The sequence below is a fragment of the Camelina sativa genome, chromosome 11, assembly GCF_000633955.1.
Source record: "Camelina sativa cultivar DH55 chromosome 11, Cs, whole genome shotgun sequence".
NCBI lineage: Eukaryota > Viridiplantae > Streptophyta > Magnoliopsida > Brassicales > Brassicaceae > Camelina > Camelina sativa.
Genome location: NC_025695.1, coordinates 10,740,200 through 10,760,948, shown reverse-complemented (window position 1 = coordinate 10,760,948; position 20,749 = coordinate 10,740,200). Strand labels below are relative to the sequence as shown.

The window sequence follows — 20,749 nt, the reverse complement described above, 5'->3', positions numbered from 1 at the left end:
CAAATTTTTCCTTGCGTGCCAAACTCTTCTCTAGCTAGATGAGGTTTAAATATCTTGGGAGTTAATATCCATCCGTTCGAAGATGCAATGCAACTCGTGCTACTTGTAAGACCAGAAGTTACATTTGTTGATTAATTTTATATATATTCTTCTAAATTATGGTTAAAATGCGAAACCATACAACCAAGAGACTTGGTTAGTGATAAACCCTTAAACACTATTTCAGTTGACGTTTTATATAACTAGACGCTAGAGAATTCTTAAAATCATAAACCCAGTTCCAGTTTAACAGAAATTATATCCGTTCTCTTCATCGAAGTAGAGAACTTTTAATATTAGTATAGAACTAGGTTGGAATTCGCGCTACGCTGCAAGTTAGTTTTTTATCTTTTTTTGTTTTGTTTTTTTCTTTTCAATTTCATTGTTTAAACTTTAACATATGTTGTTTGGAATCAATTTTCATTAGTTTTTGATAATTTTAATATTAATTTTGTTTTTTTTGTTATTATTTTTTACATCAATATATGATACTTGAGTTTTTGATTTTGATAAATTTTGTTTCTGAGTATATATTTTATTTTATTATCTTAAAAGTAAGTTTTATTTTTCTACTTCAAAATTATATTCTTCTGTTACTAAAACTCTGAAAAAATACTTAAGATTTTGGATGTAAATACAGTGAATCCACAATGTTCAGTTTTCATCAAATCAATAAAATTAAATGTATGTTATATTCAAATGGAATTTAAATTGCATCTTTAATATAGATTTTATCAGTGTTTGTTGATAATATATTGGTTTTTAGTTTTTCTTTTTTTGTTATTATTTTTGCTGTATTTTTTTATTCTTATAAATCATAGACTAAAATATTATTTGCGTTTTCTTGTCTTTCACCGATGGAATAAGTTCAATCCGTCAACTATATAAACCAAATAACCCCAAACAAGAAGACAGACATTCAAAAACTCAATTATCATATAATGATGTAAATAATAATAACAAAATAACCAAAAAAAATTAGCATTACAATTATCCAAAGTTTATGAAACTTGACTCCAAACAATAAATATTAAATTATGAAATCGAATTAAAAGAATATATAACAATAAATAAAATAAAAAACTAACTCGCATTATAGCGTGGATTCTAACCTAGTATAGACTAACTATCAATTTTCCTCGAGCTTGAAACTATCTACAACTTTTTCCGATAACTATATATATAAAAACTATGGATTTGTAATTAAAAAAAAATTATGATAGTAGTTTCTAAATATATAAATTTATTTTCAACTTAATTTAAAAAAATTATACATTAAAACTGAATTAGAAATGGAATTAGAAAGCAGAAGATGAATTAACAAAAGCATTAGACTGCAATATAGACATACAACTAAAGAGAGGATAAATTCACACATTTTTTAGCTAAAACAGAGATACTATGAATCAGTTCTCGGATATGCACTTTAAGAAGAACAAACTCAATGATAGAAATATCATACCCATTTGAGGAAGGAGAGATTCCGAATTTATCAAATTCTGTGTACTCAATGCACGATATACCATATTCCCACTTCCCATCAAAATTCTTCTTCTCCATCAATACATTAATCCCTTCGGTTGCTCCAGCATTTCTTTTACAGGATGCAAACGCAAGTTTCTGCCACATTAGATACCAGTTGCAATCAACACCAGATGCTCTCCTTATCATCTCGAAAAGTGATACATATAATCTTTTGAATCTATGTGCAGTATGTGGGTTATAAACATATGATGCAAGTCTACCTTATTATACCGTAAGCCAATCCCAGCAAGGGCCAAGAGGGTAACATCTGTGGCAGCCACAACATTGCTGCAATATCACAATTATAAACACTAAATCCAGATAGTTCTGATTTTATTTTAATGAACAACTTCACAATGGTACAAGTAACTAACCTAACTTGCCGAATGGTTGCTCCCTTTCTTCCATGATCGAAAAACCATTTAAGCCAATTTCCAAATTGCGCCATGGCCACCAGGTTTACTAACCGGCACAAAGGCCTTTGATATTAGTATAGAATTGACAATAAGGATTTATGACAGTCAATGGCCCTCAATGGTACAAGACTTTTAAGATTTTAAAAAAATTAAAGCCTTGAAAGTCATTTATTTGCCCATTAGATTTTTTTTACTTTTATTTTTTTAAAAGCTTTGTAAGTCACTTTTGTTTTTCCTTCTTTGTTTTCTCAGATTTTTTTAAAGTGTCAAAACCAGGCTTTAAAATTAAACAAATATAAAACTTTTTTTTTCTCCCCATTATACTTAAAAGTCCTGTTTTAGAAAACACTAGGCGCTAGTCGGGCGGTCGGGGTGGGCCTAGCGCCTAGCAAGAAAATCGGAGACTAATTTTAGGGTTATTTTATTAAATTAGTAATAAAATTAAAATATATTGTACTAAATATATGTATAATTCTGTTTATATTAAAAGAAAAGTATAAAACTATAGTATTGTCTTTAAAATTATGATTTTATTAAAAGTTTATACATTAGTTATTGTAAAACATCATAAACTATTAATTTAAATGTCGAAATAACAAAAATATTTATGTCTGATTTATATTTAGTTCCAAAAATAATCGGTATACACAAAATTAAGCGGAAAGTACTCGGATTTGACAGATTATAATCAAATTAGACAGACATAATCGGACAATTGATATTAGGCGGGGATTAGTCATTAATCGAGGCGGAGAGGGTCGGCCTAGCGATTTTGCGGGGCGTAATCGGTGCTAGGCGGGAATTTTTAAAACAGGGCTTAAAAGCTCTCTAAAAGTTTATATATGAATTTTACATTAATTATTTTTACACATTAATTATTCTTATTTTTTTCTGCTTCTTTTAAGATCCATTTCAATAATAATTATTTTTATTTTCATTATCATCATTTTAATATATTTTAATAATAAAAGTAAAAGCTTCAGTTTTAAAAGTATTTGTTACCAATCAAATTTTAACAGTTAACGTTTCTACAGTCAAAGCATCTACAGCCAAATTCTCTACAACTAAAAGTTTAAAGTTAAAGTCTTTAAAGCCATAAGTAACATTCGTTACCAATCGGGACCAATAACTAAATTCAATTGCAAATTTATGACTGATTAGGCACGTAAGTTGGAGGGACGTTATCCCCTTTATAATAAAACGGGAGTACACAACATTGTTTTGTAGACTATATAATTTTAATAAGTTGGTTATAAATAGGTTATGCATTAATGATAAATTAATTGGTTACAAATAGGTTATACCAAAAATCTTAAAGAGAATATTCTAAAGAATCATATCATCTAACTTACCATATTAATTTCTTTTACTAAATTATTCATCAAATAAAATATTTTGATATCTAACTTAACATATTAATTTGTTAATTATCATTATACTTCACCATCATTTTTATATATAAGTCTATTTTGTGAAACAAAAAAATATCATAATTAAAAAATAGTTTTATTTCCGGATATACGATAAGTTGAATTTTTAAAAACAAATAGAAATTGTTCGATCTATAAAATATTCAAGTTTTAGTAATATTATTCTTTATAAATAATTTCTATTGAATTAAAAATTTTACTGAGTAACGGGTCAAAATTTTAATATTTACAAAAGTAAGTCTTATAATGACATTTAAGTCATGATGTAGAATATACATTGTTGAAATAACTTCGTATATATAACCTAATACAACATATTAAATTTTTATTTTAAAATATAAAATATATAAAATTTTGTGTAAAATAAATTTTAACCAGTGTTATAGCACAGATACTTATCTAGAATTATTAACAATATAAAACTTACAAAATATGTGTCTTTTTCAAGCTATCATATTTAGCATATAGTTTTATTGCATAATGTTTTATCCAAAAAAACTTTTAAAAACAATCACATAAATTATATTTTATATTAAAATTACAATATAAATAAAATAAATTTCAACCCGTGCTCTAGCACGGATCTTAATCTAGTTGTATTGTTTAAAACTGTATACTAAACTTACAGTCAGTATGGTTGATTTCCATTTAAATACTAAAATTCTCTAGATGAGGTTTAGAATATATACCTTGTGAGTTATAAAATAAAAAAAAAAAAAGAAAATACTACTCCACTTTTATGAAATGCCGCTAAATTAGCAGTAACTAAAAACAAAAATTGAATTTCATCTCCTATGTACAAACGTTAGCGTAAGAAACTAAAAATTACTTTATCCCAAGGTTGGTTCATTAGCCATTTTGGTTTGAAGTGGGTCGAAAATATTAACCGGATGAAGTTTTCACTATCAATTATATAGATTATTGTACATACATACATGTATCACAAAGTGAGCGGCAATTAGGTCAATAAAAATAATAGAAAGAAAAACAAAAAAAAACAAAAAACAAATGATCCAGAAATAACAACTTTGTTAAATTATGTACATTTTTTACGAAATACAAAAATGTACATTTTTGACGAAATGATCCTTGCCAAACCTCTTCTTAGGACTTGAATGAGGTTTTGATGTAATCATGTAAAGAAGCTACAACTCATGCATGCTAATTGTGGCGGGACCAAATATTACATTATTAGTTCATTAACCAAATGTGTAATCAGTTCAGTTGGCATTAAATTAGATGTAAGCAAATTCTTCAATCAGCTAGCCAATCTTTTTTTCTTTCTTGTAAGTATAAATACAAACCCTCACATCCCCAAATTACTCACAACTAACCCTCACCTCCCCAAATTACTCACAACACTCATCTCCAAAACAAAAAGAGAGCTTAATCAGCCTTTTCAAAACATGGTTTTCAAAAAACATGACGAAAAACACAATAGCCCTCGTCCTCACCATCAACCTCGTCTTCTTTGGCTTCACCGTGGCCCAGGCTCCACCACCTCAAGCTCCGACGTGTCCTAGAGACATTCAAGCTTGTGTCAACGTGCTTGGCCTCAACGTGTTCATCAATCCTCGAAGTGTAAGCCAATGCTGCACTCTCGTGGCTGGGCTTGACGCCTCTGTGGCCTCTGTATGCCTCTGCAATGCCGTTAGAATCAATATCCTCAATCTAGTGGACGTCAATGTGAGACTTGGTCAGCTTCTTAATACCTGCGGTGTCAATCCCCCAACTGGTTTCAGATGCGCTTAAACTTCTCATAAGACTAAATAAGAAAACCGGTTCTGTGTTATCGGGTAATAATGGTGCAAGTATGTTTCTATAATAATTATGTCTTTTAGCATGATCTATGTTGTTGTTATAATAAAGTGAAAACAGTCGTACTGTTTTCACATTTTCGTGTTTGTCTTCTTCAAGTTAAATTTCCATATACATGTTGTATCTTTTATTTCAGATGAAAAAAGTAAAATACACTTCACCTTTTCTCTGTTTAAATTTTATTTGTTCTATTTCTGTTATTACGTCAAGTTTCAAAATACCATTGGGAATTGGGATATCAAGTTCAGGTTACCTCGAAACTGAATGGACCGAAAGTATTTCAGTAGTCTTGTCCCAAAAAGGTTTTCAGCTTAAAATCATATCTGTCCAAGTTTAGAGGGGTTAGTTATTTTGGATTGGTTTAAGATCGATCAGACTTACTTGGTGTGCACTGGTTTAGGGGTTTCCAAATACATAAGTAACCTGAGACTGATATGAATACTTACTTGGTAACAAGTTTGTCTGAATCCCTCCGGCCCAATATTACCTTCATTGTTTTAATAAAATTGTACTCATTATTTATTAACCAAAAAAAAGGATGATATAACTGTAATATTGTGCAGCAATTTTTTTTTTCTTTTTTTTTGATTCAGAAACCAAGAGATTGGACCAAGCAAACCACATACAGACCGAAAGTTCAATTTTATGTACTCAATGAACATATCGAAACCCTTTTTTTTTTCAACAAATCGAAACCCTTTAATTCTCTCAAATGGTAAACAAATAAATAGCCAGAGACTGCGAAAAAGCGTTGCCAAATCAACATACAGTAGAACCTCTATAAATTAATACTCGGTAAATTAATAATCTCTATAAATTAATAATTTTTTCCGGTCTCAAAATGGGACTAGTGTAATTTTGGATACAATTCGATAATATATTAAGATAATATTTTTTTTTTTAAAATCCTTTGTAAATATATGGTCCCATCAATAATATAAATTAATAATTATATAAACTTATCTAAATATATATATATATATACACATCAATTTTTATTAGAGTTCATTTTTAATAATTTTACTATATAAAAATTTTTAAGTGTTATATTCAAAACATGATAATTTTTATTTTCCTTGTAATTGATTTTCTAAAAATATTAGTTATAACGATTAAATCTTATTTTTTAATTTTTTTTACCAAATTAGAAAAGTCTCTCTATAAATTAATAATTATTAATTTATCGAAAAATTAAAACCTCTATAAATTAATAGATTTTCATGGTTCCAACATTATTAATTTATAGAGGTTTTATTGTATCTACTAAGCGAGCGTTAGAGCCGAGTTAAGCTTGTCTTGCATTTGGGATCCTGATCAAACAAAAGCTATCAAAAACCAAACCAAAAATAAAAACAAAAATTTACATATTGGAATTATATTGGTTCTTATATTGGAATTACATATTGGAACTAAAGATAAAAATAAAAAAAAAAAACAATAGCGGAACCGGATCTACATATTGGATCTATGATGTAACAATTACACCCAACCAAAAATAAAAATTTATCGGCATAGCTATTAATTACTAACCGGGATTATACAAAATGATACTGAAATACTCATCCATATATTTTCAAAAATCTACTAAATTGTTGCAATATTCCAATTGACAAGAACATTAGAGAATATCAAGTATCAACCTGAATCTGATACCATGACATGAGAATATCAAATATGAATGATTTGTGTTATTGATTATGTGATTTATTCAAAATACAAACTTAAAGATATGTAAAAAAATATCAAACGAAAAGGAAATCTAAATATCTATTTGTAATACCAAAAGAACTTTGTAGTGTCACCGTTTTATCTATTTCTATATATCTATTTTCCTTAATACCAAAAGAACTTTGGATATCAGTGAAAATCACAGAAAATAATTGACAATACGAATCTATATATGATAGCATTGCATATAACCGACCAAGGTAAGTTATGGATTGTGGAGTTTGACTTTAACTGAGCCAAAGTTTTACATAAATTTCATTGCCAAACCTTGATCAATTTGTAGACTGAGCACATTTTTCATAGTACCTAAAGTATCTATTGTAAGGCTATATGGACGATATGTATTGTTTTGGGGATTGACAAAATGTTCCTTGCCCGCCAAACCTCTTCTCTAGTCTCTAAATGAGGCTTAGATATAATGAGATTTGATATCCTTGAGAAGATGCAACTCGTGCTACTTGTAAGACCAGAAGTTACATTTATCCTTGAAGAGACTTGGTTAGTGATAAACCCTTAATAACTATTTCAGTTGACTTTTTATAACTTAGACGTTAGAGAATTCTTAAACCACATCCAACCGAACCTTCTACAAAACTATAAATACACCACCTCCCAAACTAACCACTCTACACTTCTCTCAAACACACAAAGAGAGCTTAAAACCAAATCTCTATTAACAGAAGAATATTGGTTTTATTGTTCATGACTTTTATATTTAGTCTCTTTTGAACAAAACATAATAATGGATAGTGAAATTTATACAATATTTAATACTCTTTCCGTTTTAAATTTGATAAATATTTCTTCAAATCACTTTTGTTATTGAAAAAAAACAATTTAAAATCAATACGTCTGAAATATTTTCACTTTATAATTTATTATAATATATGAAGGATAATCCTGTACTTCAGGAATAATTCAAAGATAATGTAATCTTTATAATTAATTAGAAGTAAAATATATAATATTTTATTCAGAAAAATATATTTAACTTGAAAAAAAACATCATTTATATGGGACAGAAAGAATACATTTTAAACCAAAACTCAAACTAAATTTGGTGCCTTATGCTGTAATGTTTAAAACTATATATATGCTAAACTTATATGGTTGATTTCCATTATAAATACTGTAGATGAGTTTATATATCTTGAGATTTAAAATATATATATATATATATATATATATATATATATATATAGGAAAATACTACTCCACTTTTATGAAATGCCGCTAAAGCATATAGCAGTAAAAAATAAAAACTGAGTCTCATTTTCTATGTACAAACGCGTTAGCATAGAATCACTTTATCCCAAAGTTGGTTGATTATTAGTCATCTTGGTTTGAAGTGGGTCAAAAATATTAACCGGATGACGTTTTCACCATCAATTATATATACAGAGATTACCGTACTTACATACATATTTTACAGAGTGAGCAGCAATTAGGTAAATGTAAAATTAATAGAAAAAAGGGAAAGAAAAAACAAATGTGTCCAGCCATGCAGGAGGATTCAGGAATAAACAACCTTGTTAGATATAGATAACGTACATTTTCGAGGAAATGTTCCTTGCCAAACCTTTCCTCTGGACTCTGAATGAGGTTTTAATTTGATATACAACTTATGCAAGCTACTTGTGGGACCAAATATTACATTAGTTCATTAACCAAATGAGTAATTAGTTCAGTTGGCATTTAATTAGATGTAAGCGAATTCTTCAATCAGCCAATCTTTTTTTCTTTCTTGTAAGTTTCAACTATAAATAAAAGCCCTCACCTCCCCAAATTACTCACAACACTCATCTCCAAAACAAAAAGAGAGCTTAATCAGCCTTTTCAAAACATGGTTTTAAAAAAACATGACGAAAAACACAATAGCCCTCGTCCTCACCATCAACCTCGTCTTCTTTGGCTTCACCGTGGCCCAGGCTCCACCACCTCAAGCTCCGACGTGTCCTAGAGACATTCAAGCTTGTGTCAACGTGCTTGGCCTCAACGTGTTCATCAATCCTCGAAGTGTAAGCCAATGCTGCACTCTCGTGGCTGGGCTTGACGCCTCTGTGGCCTCTGTATGCCTCTGCAATGCCGTTAGAATCAATATCCTCAATCTAGTGGACGTCAATGTGAGACTTGGTCAGCTTCTTAATACCTGCGGTGTCAATCCCCCAACTGGTTTCAGATGCGCTTAAACTTCTCATAAGACTAAATAAGAAAACCGGTTCCTTCCTATAATGGTGCAAGTATGTTTCTAATTATGTGTTTTAGCATGATCTACGTTGTTGTTATAAATAAAGTGAAAACAGTCGTACACTCGTACTGTTTTCACATTTTCGTATTTGTCTTCTTCAAGTTAATTATCTGTTGTATCTCGTATTTCAGATGAAAAAGTAAAATGCACTTCATCTTTTCTATGTTTAATTTTTCTGTTTTTGTTATTTCATCAAGTTTCAATATACCATTGGGAATTCGGATATCAAGTTTTAACTACGCCACCTCGAAACTGAATGGACCGAAAGTATTCCAGTAGCCTTGTCCCAAAAAGGTTTTGAGCCTAAATCATCTCTGTCCGAATTTAAAAGGGGTTAGTTAAGTTGCAATGGTTTAGGATCGATCATAATTACTTGTGTGCATTGGTTTACTGTTTGTCCAAATACATTTTTTTTTTTTTTGAATGAATTGTCCAAATACATACGTAACAAGTTCGTCTGAATCCCGCCGTCACAATATTTTACCTTGATCTTTTTAATATACTAAATTTGTATTCATTAACAAAAAAAAAGGATAATATAACCGTAATATATTTATATATATTGTGAACCAAAATATTTAGATTGGACTAAGAAAACCACGTACAGACGGAAAGTTCAATTTTTTTTTTTTGAATCTAATGTTAAATTATATTTAAATAAAAAATAAAAGTTTTGCATCAGCCGTACAAACTGTTTTTCTAAATTTTGTGTACTTGTTTTAAAAAAGAGAAGAAACCATAAAATTTAGTGAAACCTTGTTGCAAACCAAGTCTGAATGAGAGTGTCATCCTTATCCAGTTATCCGGTATGGTACTAGCCCTGTTACGGACATTCTTGTCTATAAACTTCACCAGCTTGCTCCACCTATGAGGGTGATTCTCCACGGCGTCTGTTGTTTCTCTCCATCCAAATTGAATGGATAGCATTTTGGAATGTGTAGTTCAAAAGGAACCAGAGTGTTTTGTCCAAGTCGTTCCCAACAAGCAGCTGTATCACCTGCATCCAGTCGGTTGTGTACTTGTCCGAAAGTTCAATTTTATGTGTTAAAAGAACATACTCAAACCCTTTTTATACTCTCAAATTGTAAGCAAATAAACAGCGAGAGAAGGCTAAAAAGCGTAAAGCAACATGTTTACTAAGCGAGCGTTAGAGCCGATCGAGTTAAGCCTTTCTTGCATTTGGGACTCTGATCAAACAAAAACGAAACCAAAAAACCCAATCTAAAAATTTTGTGGAACCGGATCTATATTGGTTCTATGAGGTAATTAACAATTAAACCGAGCCAAAAAATAAAATTTATTACCAACCATAATTAAACAAAATGATACTGAAATGTTCATCTATACATATTTGCAGAAGTCTACTAAATTATCAACTACAGTAAATGGTTGCAGTCCAGAGAAGTGATTAAAAGAATATCAAATATCAACCTGATTTTGATACCATGACAAGAGAATATCAAATATGAACAATGATTTGTATTTTTTGATTATGTAACCTAAAGGTCTCTATTTATTCAAAATACAAACTTAAAGATATGTAATTACATATCTAACGAAAGGAAATCTAAATATATATTCCTAATTGCTTGGCTGTCAAGATTATCCTTTATACCCCTAGAACTTTGGATATGACTGAAAATTCACCAAAAATAAAAAAAAATGACAATACGGATCTATACATGATATTGCACATATATGACCGATTAAAGTAAGTTATGAATTGTGGATTTTGAATACTGAACCGAAGTTTTTCATAAATTTCATTGCCGAACCTTTCATTTGTAGACTGAGCACATTTTTTTATATTACCTTAAATATTTATTGTAAGGCTATATGGCCGATATGTACTGTTTTGGGGCTTGACAAAATGTTCCTTGCGCGCCAAACCTCTTCTCTAGATGAGCTTGAGAAGATGCAAATCTTGCTACTTGTAACTTGTAGACCAGAAGTTACATTTATCCTTGAAGAGACTTGGTTAGTGATAAACCCTTTATCACTATTTCAGTTGACTTTTTTATAACTAGACGTTAAAGAAATCTTAAATTGCATCCAACCAAACCTTCTAAAATACTATAAATACAAACCCTCACCCTGCCTCCCAAACTAATCACTCCACACTTCTCTCAAACACACACAAAGGAAGCTTAACTAGCATATTTAAATCATGGGTTCAAAGAACATGATGAAAAACACTATAGCTCTCTTCCTCACCATCAACCTCGTCTTCCTTGGCTTCACAATGTCCTAAGCTCCACCACCTCAAGCTCCGATGTGTCCGAGAGACTCGATCCAATTACTAGCAAGAAAACAATACAATAATAAAGAGTTTTCCTTTAAACTCTTCTCTAGTTTCTTCATGGTAATAGAGGAGACGATTTTTGTGGATATAAATTAAAGTTTCCGCGTTAGTGTTCTTGTGATCCCAATGATCATGGGATGTGAAGACGATGGTAGTGATGAAGACGAACCCGACGAAGATGACCTGAAGCAACGTTGATGTGTGGTTTGACATACACATGCATGGTTTTAGTTTATTATTGTTTCTTTAGTTAATCCAATTTTGGGTTGGTGCTTAGGAGTATTGCCATAGGTTTTTTTTTACTGGTTTTGGGTCTTATTTTATTGCAATAATTAATTGGGGTTTACTTTCATTTAAACAATTGATGATTGTTCTAGGGTTCTAGGGTTCTAGGGTTCATGGTTTACATGGGTTTGGTTATGATTTTTCTATGTTTTTATTTGGTAATAGTTTTACCATTACGGGGGAGTTGTTTGGAACGCTCATGTTTTAGGTCAATTTCTTTTTGGTCCGATTTGTGGACTGTCCGAGATTAGGACAATTATTTGTAGAGATTGCAGGATTTGCACACACGGGATGTTGTTATTCCCTTTTACCGAAGACCGAAGACGAGCTAAAGTTCCACCCCTATTTTTCAAGATAAAAGTTTATACCCGTCCATTATTTGTGGAGATTGCATGATTTTTCAAGATAAAAATTCCACCCATGAGGAGTTTGTTGACATGATTTGTCCGTCCATGACAAGTGTCCACGACATACGTGTTCCGCTTTTCTATTGCAAAGTTTGCGTTTTGCGTACCACGTTTGTCGTGCGGGGGAGTATTGGTATATGGGCCGACAGCCCATATTGGGTTTTGTTATTATAAACCCTAATATTCTTGTAAACCCTAAGACCTAGTGTTATATAAACCCTTGTATCATTGATTAAGAAAACAATACAATAATAAAGAGTTTTTCCTTAAACCCTTCTCTAGTTTCTTCAAATCACAGCCCTCGATTTCTTGAGGATCAACCTGAGAGTTAATGAGGTTCTTAGACTCTGCAATTTACCTCCTCCAGCTGGTTTCAGATGCAGTTAATCCTCTCATGATACTATATAAGCAGACAAATTCCGTAATATCGAATAATAATAGTTAATGGTGCATGCAAAGTATGTTTCTTTAATAATTTATACGCGACCTAAATCTATGTTCTTGAAATAAAGTGAAAACATTCGTAACGTTTTCACATGTTCGTTTTGATGTTCTTCAACTGTTGTATCCAGGCCCGGCTCTTGGGGTGTGCAATCGCACCGGGTCCCAACTTTTTATCAATTTTTTCTTTACAATTACATTTGAAGGCCCTAAAAAATCAAATAATTATTAAAAAAAGGTTCAAATCTTAGAAATGTTACATATTTAGCCTACAATTTTTCCAAAAAAAATTATTTTAGCACCAGGCCCAATAAATTTTTGAGCCGGCCCTGGTTGTATCAAATGAACAAAAGGTAAAATAAACTTAATCTTTCTATTTTTATTTATTTTTGGTAACTTCATAAGGTTTAAATTTTATCATTAGCCATCCCAATTTTAGAAGACGCTAGAGATTCTAACGAACGGTTCCTGCGAGCATGAACGTCTTGTACACAATGGTTCGAACCAGCTCAGAACCACCCCAAGCCGTCTCAAGCTCTTTCACTATATTATCCGACAACAAATCTACTCCTTTCTCCTTGGCAGCACCAACGGCAGACCACGATCTCAGAATCCGCAAGAGTCCTTCGAACGACATCGTTTTCTTCATCTCCAGCTCAATGGGCTTTCCCTCAGAGCCCAAACCCACGCTCTCGAACGGAAACGGTAGCGTTTTATACCCGTCCAAAAAATACTGACTCTCTGAGAATTTAAAATACGGCAGCGTTTCAGCGTTGAACCGAGCCATCAACGAGTCGAACTCGGGACTCACCACCATGTCATTGTTGTAGCTCCACACGGCGATGATTCCTCCTGGTTTACGTAGGAGACGATTCGCGACGGCGTAGAATCTCGGAAGATCGAACCAGTGTACGGCGGTAGCTACAGTTATCAGATCAACAGAGCTCTCTCCTCCCCCGATCAGATTCACCATCTCGTCCTCCGTCATCGACGACGGCGTATGGTGGTAAGTTACTTTCGGATGCGGTTTCCCGAGATTTAACATCGTCTCGCTCACGTCCGTCGCGACTACTCTATCATAGTGTTCCGCGATCTAAAGTACGTGAAAAAATCAAATCGGAAAATGTAATAAAAGAAAGAAAGAAGACAGAGAGGGAGGAGAGAATACATACGCCAATGGCGGCTTGGCCGTTTCCGGTTCCGGCGTCCCAGGCGAGATTGTGACGGTGAGAGAGAGCGGCGAGCTTGGAGTACCAATCGGAGGGATAAGTAGGGCGTGCGTCTAAGTAGATATCAGCTTGGTTATCGTAAACTCCTGACATTTTTTGGTTATTGCGATTTGCTTCTTCGATTCAAATTTCTCAGTCTGCTCTTAATAATAGAGGAGACGACAAGTTGCGAAATACAATTTTGCTATTTCCTCCTCGTTGATTTTGACCGGTTTTGTTTTGGTCAGCTAATTTGATTTTCCGGTTTAAATCAATTTATGGTTTACGGTAGTTTGTAAAAGGGCTACAGGTGTAGTCTTTGCCTGGATTTTATATTTATTACGCATATTTTTTTTAGTTAAATACAAATGGATTACAATGAACTTGTCCAAATGTATATGACCAAACCTACTCTTAATCTCAACTATTTAACAAGGGAAGATAGAGAATGAAAAGCGGAAGAGAGATAGAGAGAAGGACTTTACAGTGACACTCTTAAGACTCAAAAGGAGGAGGACCCTTTAGGAGATAAGGATTACAAAAAGTATAACCAAAGGCTTTCTGAATTCTGATCTTGTTCTTGTTCTACGCCCTGTTTCATGCAGAGAAGTGAGACCTGAACTTATGATCCATGGTTTGCTGTGTAAACAAATCCATTGCGGTCCGGATGAAGATCTTCTCTTAAGCAGATTCCATAAAAGAAACGAAAAAATCGTAAGAACGTTGTTTTTGTTTTGAAATCACACTAGGCTTTGGTGGTTCGGGTGTTTTGCTGATACAAGAGCTGGTAGGATGAGTTATATTACCTGGAATGAAATCAAGAAGCTTTCTAAGCGGAATCCACTAGCTCTTCTGTGATCTCCCCAAAGATGTCGGGGCAATCATCCCAATTTCCATGTCCTCGTGCTTCCCAATAACCACCCGTGTACTTGAAGGTTTCGCTTTCTCCTTCTCTTTCGAACCATCTCGGTCTCCACCCGCTTTCTTGAAGTTGCCGTGACTGCAGAAAAACCAAGCAGTTATAATTCTTAGAACGTAACTTCACCATTTAACAATAAAGATTTTTAGAAAATAAAATGCTAAGGTGACATACCATTCTTTGCCTTCTTTCTAACCGTTGTTTCTCTAAGTTTGCCTTCTCATATTCACCATTCTCGAGATGCCGTTGATCTGGTCTGAGCCTAGAGTCTGTAGGAGGAAGAATCTCCTAAATTTATGATCCAATGAAACACAAGATCAGACAAGGCTATAGAAAACGATTAGGCATTAGCATGTCTACAAGAAACAGGATTCCATATACATAATAAAACCAAGATCAATACATCTACACATACCTGCAAACCCGGTGTTAGCTCGTTCAGAGTAATGGCGAATGAGGTTAAGTTGTATCTAGTGACGTTAGGCGGTGGCTTGGTCCTTTTCCACAGTAACGAGGCATTTGATGCGGGATCACTGACTTTCGTCTTGCTGATTCCATCACCGGATACATAGTAAAGGCTATCATCCCATTTACCAAATATTGTTGCTGCTTTTTTCCCAGCTACGTCTTCTACAAAACCATTTACCTACGTATGTGTATATTTTAAGTATTCGGCTGCCACATGCATTAGAAATTCTAATATTCATTTGTTACATATACAAAGCATATCCTTTTGACTCACCTGGTGGGGATTTCTCTCAAGAATGGATTGTTCCTTAAACTTGAGCGTACAAGAATATTGGCGGTTCCCACGGATTTGCATCACCCCATGATGATCACAGTAGAGTTTACCTAGTATGATATTGTATATAGTTGATGTTACCTAAGAACAAAGATAAGTCCAAAGTTATTTCAGGGCCAACAGCAAAATCTACAAAAGCAACTTGAAAGTAGTAGTTTATAATTTATATATATACCTTGCTCCATTGAAATACTTCTCCATCATCAAACTCCAGAGTCAAAACTCCGACAGGTTCGACTTGAATCGATCTCCCCCAAAACTTTGACCTGAGGTTAGTGTCACCCCAAAACTTCCACCCTTTACCTTCACAGTGGCAGGCGATAACAGTTGGATGGTGACTGACCTATTATAACCAAAAGAAGGATATTCTATAGCCTTGGGAAAGATTCCAACAATTATGTTCTCCACATTCTAGCTTTGAGTTAAAATTTATGTGGCATACCTTCTCAGAGAAGAAACGGATTCCCTTTTCCGGGAAGTCTGCTTCATAGGTTTCTCCAAGCAAAGGATTAAATGGCTTACAGTGTCGGCCTTCAGTGGAAGCATATCCAGAGACCGCAAAAGCAGCAACATATAAGGCTCTTAGGAGACCATTTCCCTAATAATCCAACATGCTTAAGTCAATATAAGATTAAGAGAACGTTTATATAACAACTATATAAGTGTTAAGAGACTTTGCTGTCACTTACAGATTTTCCATATTCGTATGCTCGGTCCAAAAAATGCGAGTACTCCAAGTCTTCAAAACATTTTTGGAGGGATGATATTGGTTCATTGAAGTACACAGGGAGACAAACTCGGGTGAGATCCTTTCCAACATTGTCTTTGATCATAGACCAAAGACTGACACCTTTCTCTTTTTCAGCTGGATCAGGAAGTTTTGTTCTTCTCTTGATATTCGGGTATCCAGAAGTAGCTAGATTTGTAACAGAACCAACATTAGGTTCATTAAAGTACTCCTTTGTGTCATGGAAGGAAGGCTCATCTTCCTCAGACACATCCTCAAACTCTTGTTTACCATCAGATGAAGCAGTTGTGCTGCATTCTAGAAACCAAATAATGTCAAGCAAACTTACAAACGAAGCCTACGCAATTAAGCAAAATAGCATGAAAAGCTGAAAGCATTCAATGCCTTACAACCACAAGAACATATAAGGACAGTGAGAAAACGAAAGAGAATCTTCATATACTTGCATAATCAAAGCAAAACTGGAGCAGAGAATGAGGGATTAAGCGTTAAGAGTATGTACCACTATACTTTCCACGTCCTAGACTTGGAAATTCATGCTTCCCTGATGCACCAGCTTCGAGATTAGCTGCCTGTACAAAAGAAAACTCTCATCATTCAGTAGCCAACATGGATAAAATCGCTGAAAAGTAACATGACTAGAGATGTCACTCCAATTGCAAATTACACTATGGTCCCCACATCCATATCCAAGACACACGAACACGTTTTTAGGCTTTTATCAAGATGTATCAACTTCATAATTTTGTCAAGACCATGGTCCACACTCCACATATCCACATAAAAGATGGACAAAATAAATGTGAAACAGATACTCGACAGCAACTTATATTTGGCCAGAACTATTGCAATCCATTCGCTGTGTACCAATAGTTTATACAAGGTGATATGACTATGACCTGTTTTAGGAGTTTTCAAGGAGACAATAGGGGACTCTTATTAAATTCTTGAACAATAATACCAACTTACCCGCCCACCTCTCTCATGAGTTCAGAAAAAGAGGTGAAAAATTATATTTACTTTGCAGTTGTCAAACTTTGAAATATAGATTTAGAAAGCACTACACACTATTCCAGTCAAAAGCAAAGTCAAGACCATTTCCATAGTTCAGCCACAACTAAGACCAAACCTGAACCGAGACTAAGTATAGTTTTCACTAAAAATATGGCTTGCAGGCTATTAGATATGCACAGGGGTTTCACAAGAAACAAAGAGCACAGCATCAAGAGATCACACAAACCAAAAAGAAAAAGCATTAAGGAAATAAACTAAGTTTACCTCCAGCTGCCTCAATGCGTCAATCAAATTAGTCCGTTCTTCATGTAGAAGTTGAACTTGTCCATGCATTTCAGAAAATTCTGAGAGCATGATCTGTTCGCACTCTTTTACAAGATTCTCATTCATTCCTTCTTCGTGCAACCGTTTTTTTAGCCTCTCAGTTGATATGGACAAATCCTTTGGTGATATGAAAGTGAAATCCCCATTAAGCGACCGCAGAGGAAAGATGCATTTTGTAGATGCTAATGCTTGTAACCAAGCTGCTCTATCACTTATAGAATCAGTCCTCAGATGAAGAGTCTTGGTTGCTGTGAATATATAGAACTTTCTATCATCAGACTTGCTTTCTCTGAAAGAAGAAACCTGCTGGAGGAGAAACACAACTTAATCAAACCAGTAAGAGAAAAAGAGAACCCAGCAAAGGACCATTCCAACAACAAAAGCAAAAGAAAAAACTTGTGACCACAAATTCATCAAACAAGAAAAAGAAAACTCACCAGAAATCAGTTTCTGGATGGAAGGATCTAAAGTTCCATCCTATAAAAAGCAAAAATGGACCCTAAGAATTGAAAAGAACTTCGAAAAAAGTTTGGAGATACAGATTTGGAACTAGGTAGAAATCAAAGCTGGGCCCATGAAGAATTTACTTTAAGACTGGATAAGGCACGTTAGATCTATAGGTTGAGAAAGACAAAAGTTTTATTATCTGTAAGCAAAACAGAAACAAAAGAAAAAAAATCTAAAGCTTATGTCTGGATCAGCTTTGGTGTATTTTGGATTAGGCGAATGTAAATTTTAAAAGTTCAACAAAAGAATATGCCTGTTAAAATACAGAACAATCCATCGTTTTCTCATTGTCAAGCATGTCAACACAAGTTTTTTTTTTAATATAATTGGCAAGACCCCACACCTCCATTATTTCCAAGCAAACTAATTAAACACACCAAACATGTCCAAAATCGCAATAAAAAGAAAAGATATATTTTAAATACATAGGATAATCGTAGAGAAGTAAAAACCCATATTGAGTAATATTAATATATAAGATAGATGTAGATATAGTTTATAGCCTTCTTATAGCTAAGGGAGAGGATTCCAAAGTAAAAGATGACAATGAAAAAATTTAAAAAGCGTATACCCACCCATTAACTTACGTTGCCAACAAGACAAATCAAAGCAAGCACATGCAAAGGGGCAAAGAAGCACCAAAGAACAAATTGTCAAAAGTGTCCAAAACTCAAAAGACTTGTTTTAGTTATGCAACTGAAAAAGTTTTTAGTTCTAGTGACCAAAAATTGACATATCTATAGGCATCTTTTGGCTTTTTCTTCTCCCCCAACAAACAAAAAATAAAAGAATCCACATTTTTTGACGGATGGCAAACGAGTTAATCTTGAAACCAATCAAAAAAAATATACAAAAACATTGAAGATGGAGAAGAGGACCTTATTATTACACATACAAACACAAAGAAACCAACTTATAAAAAAAAAACAACAATGTGACCACTGAACAAAACCCTAAACCAGATTGTAGCAACCACCAAAAAAAAAAATTTAAATTTTGAAAAAACAAACATAAGCACCTGTTGATGTGACCCACTAAGAGATTAACAGCAAGTTCAAAGCTGGAAAATACAATCAAGATTAATATTAATAATACACATGAACCAAAAAAAAAAAAAAATTGGGTCAATCAAGAGTCAAAAGACTCAAGAAATAAAAAAAGCGGTGATGAATCTGATGATGATGAAAGGTCATAGGACAAGAGAGTACTAACACATTTTAGGGTTTATCTTTTTTCACAAGAACACAATGAACAATTCTATTAACCACTGGTTCTTTCCTCTAACTAAATAGTTGTTTCCATTTCCCCCAAAAACAAAATCAATAAAATCATATCTCAGGTGAATTTTTTTTTTTGGAAAAATCAAATTTGAGTATATTGTACCTTAAGATGAACAATGCCGACGGTTTTATGTTGTTTCCGGCGACCACTACAACTATCCATCCTAGAGAGACGATCTGCGGAGATATCTCCGATTAACCTCACATCATCAGACGAAGGAGAGAGAAGATTCAAATTCTCCGGCCGACGGATCTTAGAGTAAGACAAGATTCCGTTACGGAGGAGGAACCACCTAGATCTCCACCCTTTGCCAAAGTTAGTCCACTTGTATAAGATCCCAGCCACCGTCTCCGCCTGATGCTGCTCTGATCCAATCGATGTCATCACTCTGGATCCAACACCGGTCAACAACGATTTCGCCGGTAAACTCCTCGACCTAGTCAAAGCCGTCGTCGTCGTCGTCTTCACCGTCTCTTCCGGTGACTTGTTGTTATTATTATTATTAATCCCTTGTGGACTCTCTAGTGTGATACAACACAGCGGATGCAACTCCTTCACCCTCATTTTTTTTTTTGTTAATCAATCAATCAATCTCTTCCTCCGCCGTCGCCGTGGGATTTTTAATAATAATAATCTCAGATCATAAAACAACGAAGCACATTCATCGTATTTGAATCTTTATTCAGTGATGATACCAGATCGAAGCATGCAGATTTGGAGGTAAAAATCGAAGAAAGAAGACGAAGAATAAAAGGAACCTGAGAGAGAGAGAGAGAGAGAGAGAGAGAGAGAGAGAAAAGCTCTGAAACTGAGATTTCTCAGAGAAGAGAGAGAAGAGAGAGAGAGAGGTTGCTTAAATGTGAGACTGCGTGAAGCTTTGAACCCCCAATTATAAAGGCTTTATGTGTAAATTAAAACTTATATATATATATATACATTGTAATGTGTTTATATTATATAGTTGTGTGTGTATGTGATGGTGTGAATTGTTTCAGAAAGAGGTTGGGAACGAAGGTTGGGGAAAAAAATTTAAGACGATGGCTTTGTATTGTAATTTTGTAATGTTTAAGAGGATATAAATGGTAAGTAAATTATTTTTTTCCTTGATCTTCTGATTTTTTTAATCCTTGATTAAGATACTGTTTGTTATAAAAAGAGGATCTGTTTATATTTAATTTTAAAGTAGGAAAAGGTCCACAACATTAATTAACCACCTAGCTTGATTTTCAAGCTCCATTTGAGAGACTTGAAAGTGTTTCTCTGATTTGTTAAAATAAAATAAAAATCATTTTATCCACAATTCAACTG

General features: G+C 33.4%; 4 protein-coding genes across 8 annotated transcripts; 2 read left to right on the top strand and 2 right to left on the bottom strand.

The window, feature by feature from the left end:
- LOC104722792 (putative lipid-binding protein AIR1B) lies at nucleotides 4,727-5,400 on the top strand (the record flags this gene model as incomplete). Its single annotated transcript, XM_010441028.2, has 1 exon — nucleotides 4,727-5,400. A coding segment is annotated over one exon (435 nt), but the record flags the coding sequence as incomplete, so codon positions are not given.
- On the top strand, nucleotides 8,747-9,196 carry LOC104722794 (putative lipid-binding protein AIR1B). The gene has a single exon (XM_010441029.2). It carries the CDS (start codon nucleotides 8,815-8,817, stop codon nucleotides 9,142-9,144), a length of 330 nt encoding a protein of 109 aa, XP_010439331.1. The 5' UTR covers nucleotides 8,747-8,814; the 3' UTR covers nucleotides 9,145-9,196.
- LOC104722791 (putative methyltransferase DDB_G0268948) lies at nucleotides 12,859-14,025 on the bottom strand. The gene is made up of 2 exons (XM_010441027.2): nucleotides 13,811-14,025; nucleotides 12,859-13,731 (listed from the first exon to the last, which is right to left on the bottom strand). The coding sequence occupies exons 1-2, from the start codon at nucleotides 13,958-13,960 to the stop codon at nucleotides 13,093-13,095; spliced, it is 789 nt and encodes a 262-aa protein (XP_010439329.1). The 5' UTR covers nucleotides 13,961-14,025; the 3' UTR covers nucleotides 12,859-13,092.
- Nucleotides 14,165-20,397, bottom strand: LOC104722790 (oxysterol-binding protein-related protein 2A-like). 5 transcript variants are annotated; one of them, XM_010441023.2, is made up of 11 exons: nucleotides 19,544-20,397; nucleotides 17,594-17,959; nucleotides 16,818-16,887; nucleotides 16,257-16,612; nucleotides 16,010-16,165; nucleotides 15,743-15,910; nucleotides 15,508-15,648; nucleotides 15,181-15,411; nucleotides 14,940-15,053; nucleotides 14,653-14,846; nucleotides 14,165-14,526 (listed from the first exon to the last, which is right to left on the bottom strand). In XM_010441023.2, exons 1-10 carry the CDS (start codon nucleotides 20,003-20,005, stop codon nucleotides 14,676-14,678), a joined length of 2,235 nt encoding a protein of 744 aa, XP_010439325.1. In that variant the 5' UTR covers nucleotides 20,006-20,397; the 3' UTR covers nucleotides 14,165-14,526; nucleotides 14,653-14,675. The 5 variants fall into 5 exon arrangements, with proteins under 5 accessions (XP_010439325.1, XP_019088667.1, XP_010439326.1 ...); XM_019233122.1 differs by having other exon boundaries at nucleotides 14,165-14,521; nucleotides 19,544-20,394; XM_010441024.2 differs by having other exon boundaries at nucleotides 14,165-14,521; nucleotides 17,594-17,956; nucleotides 19,544-20,371.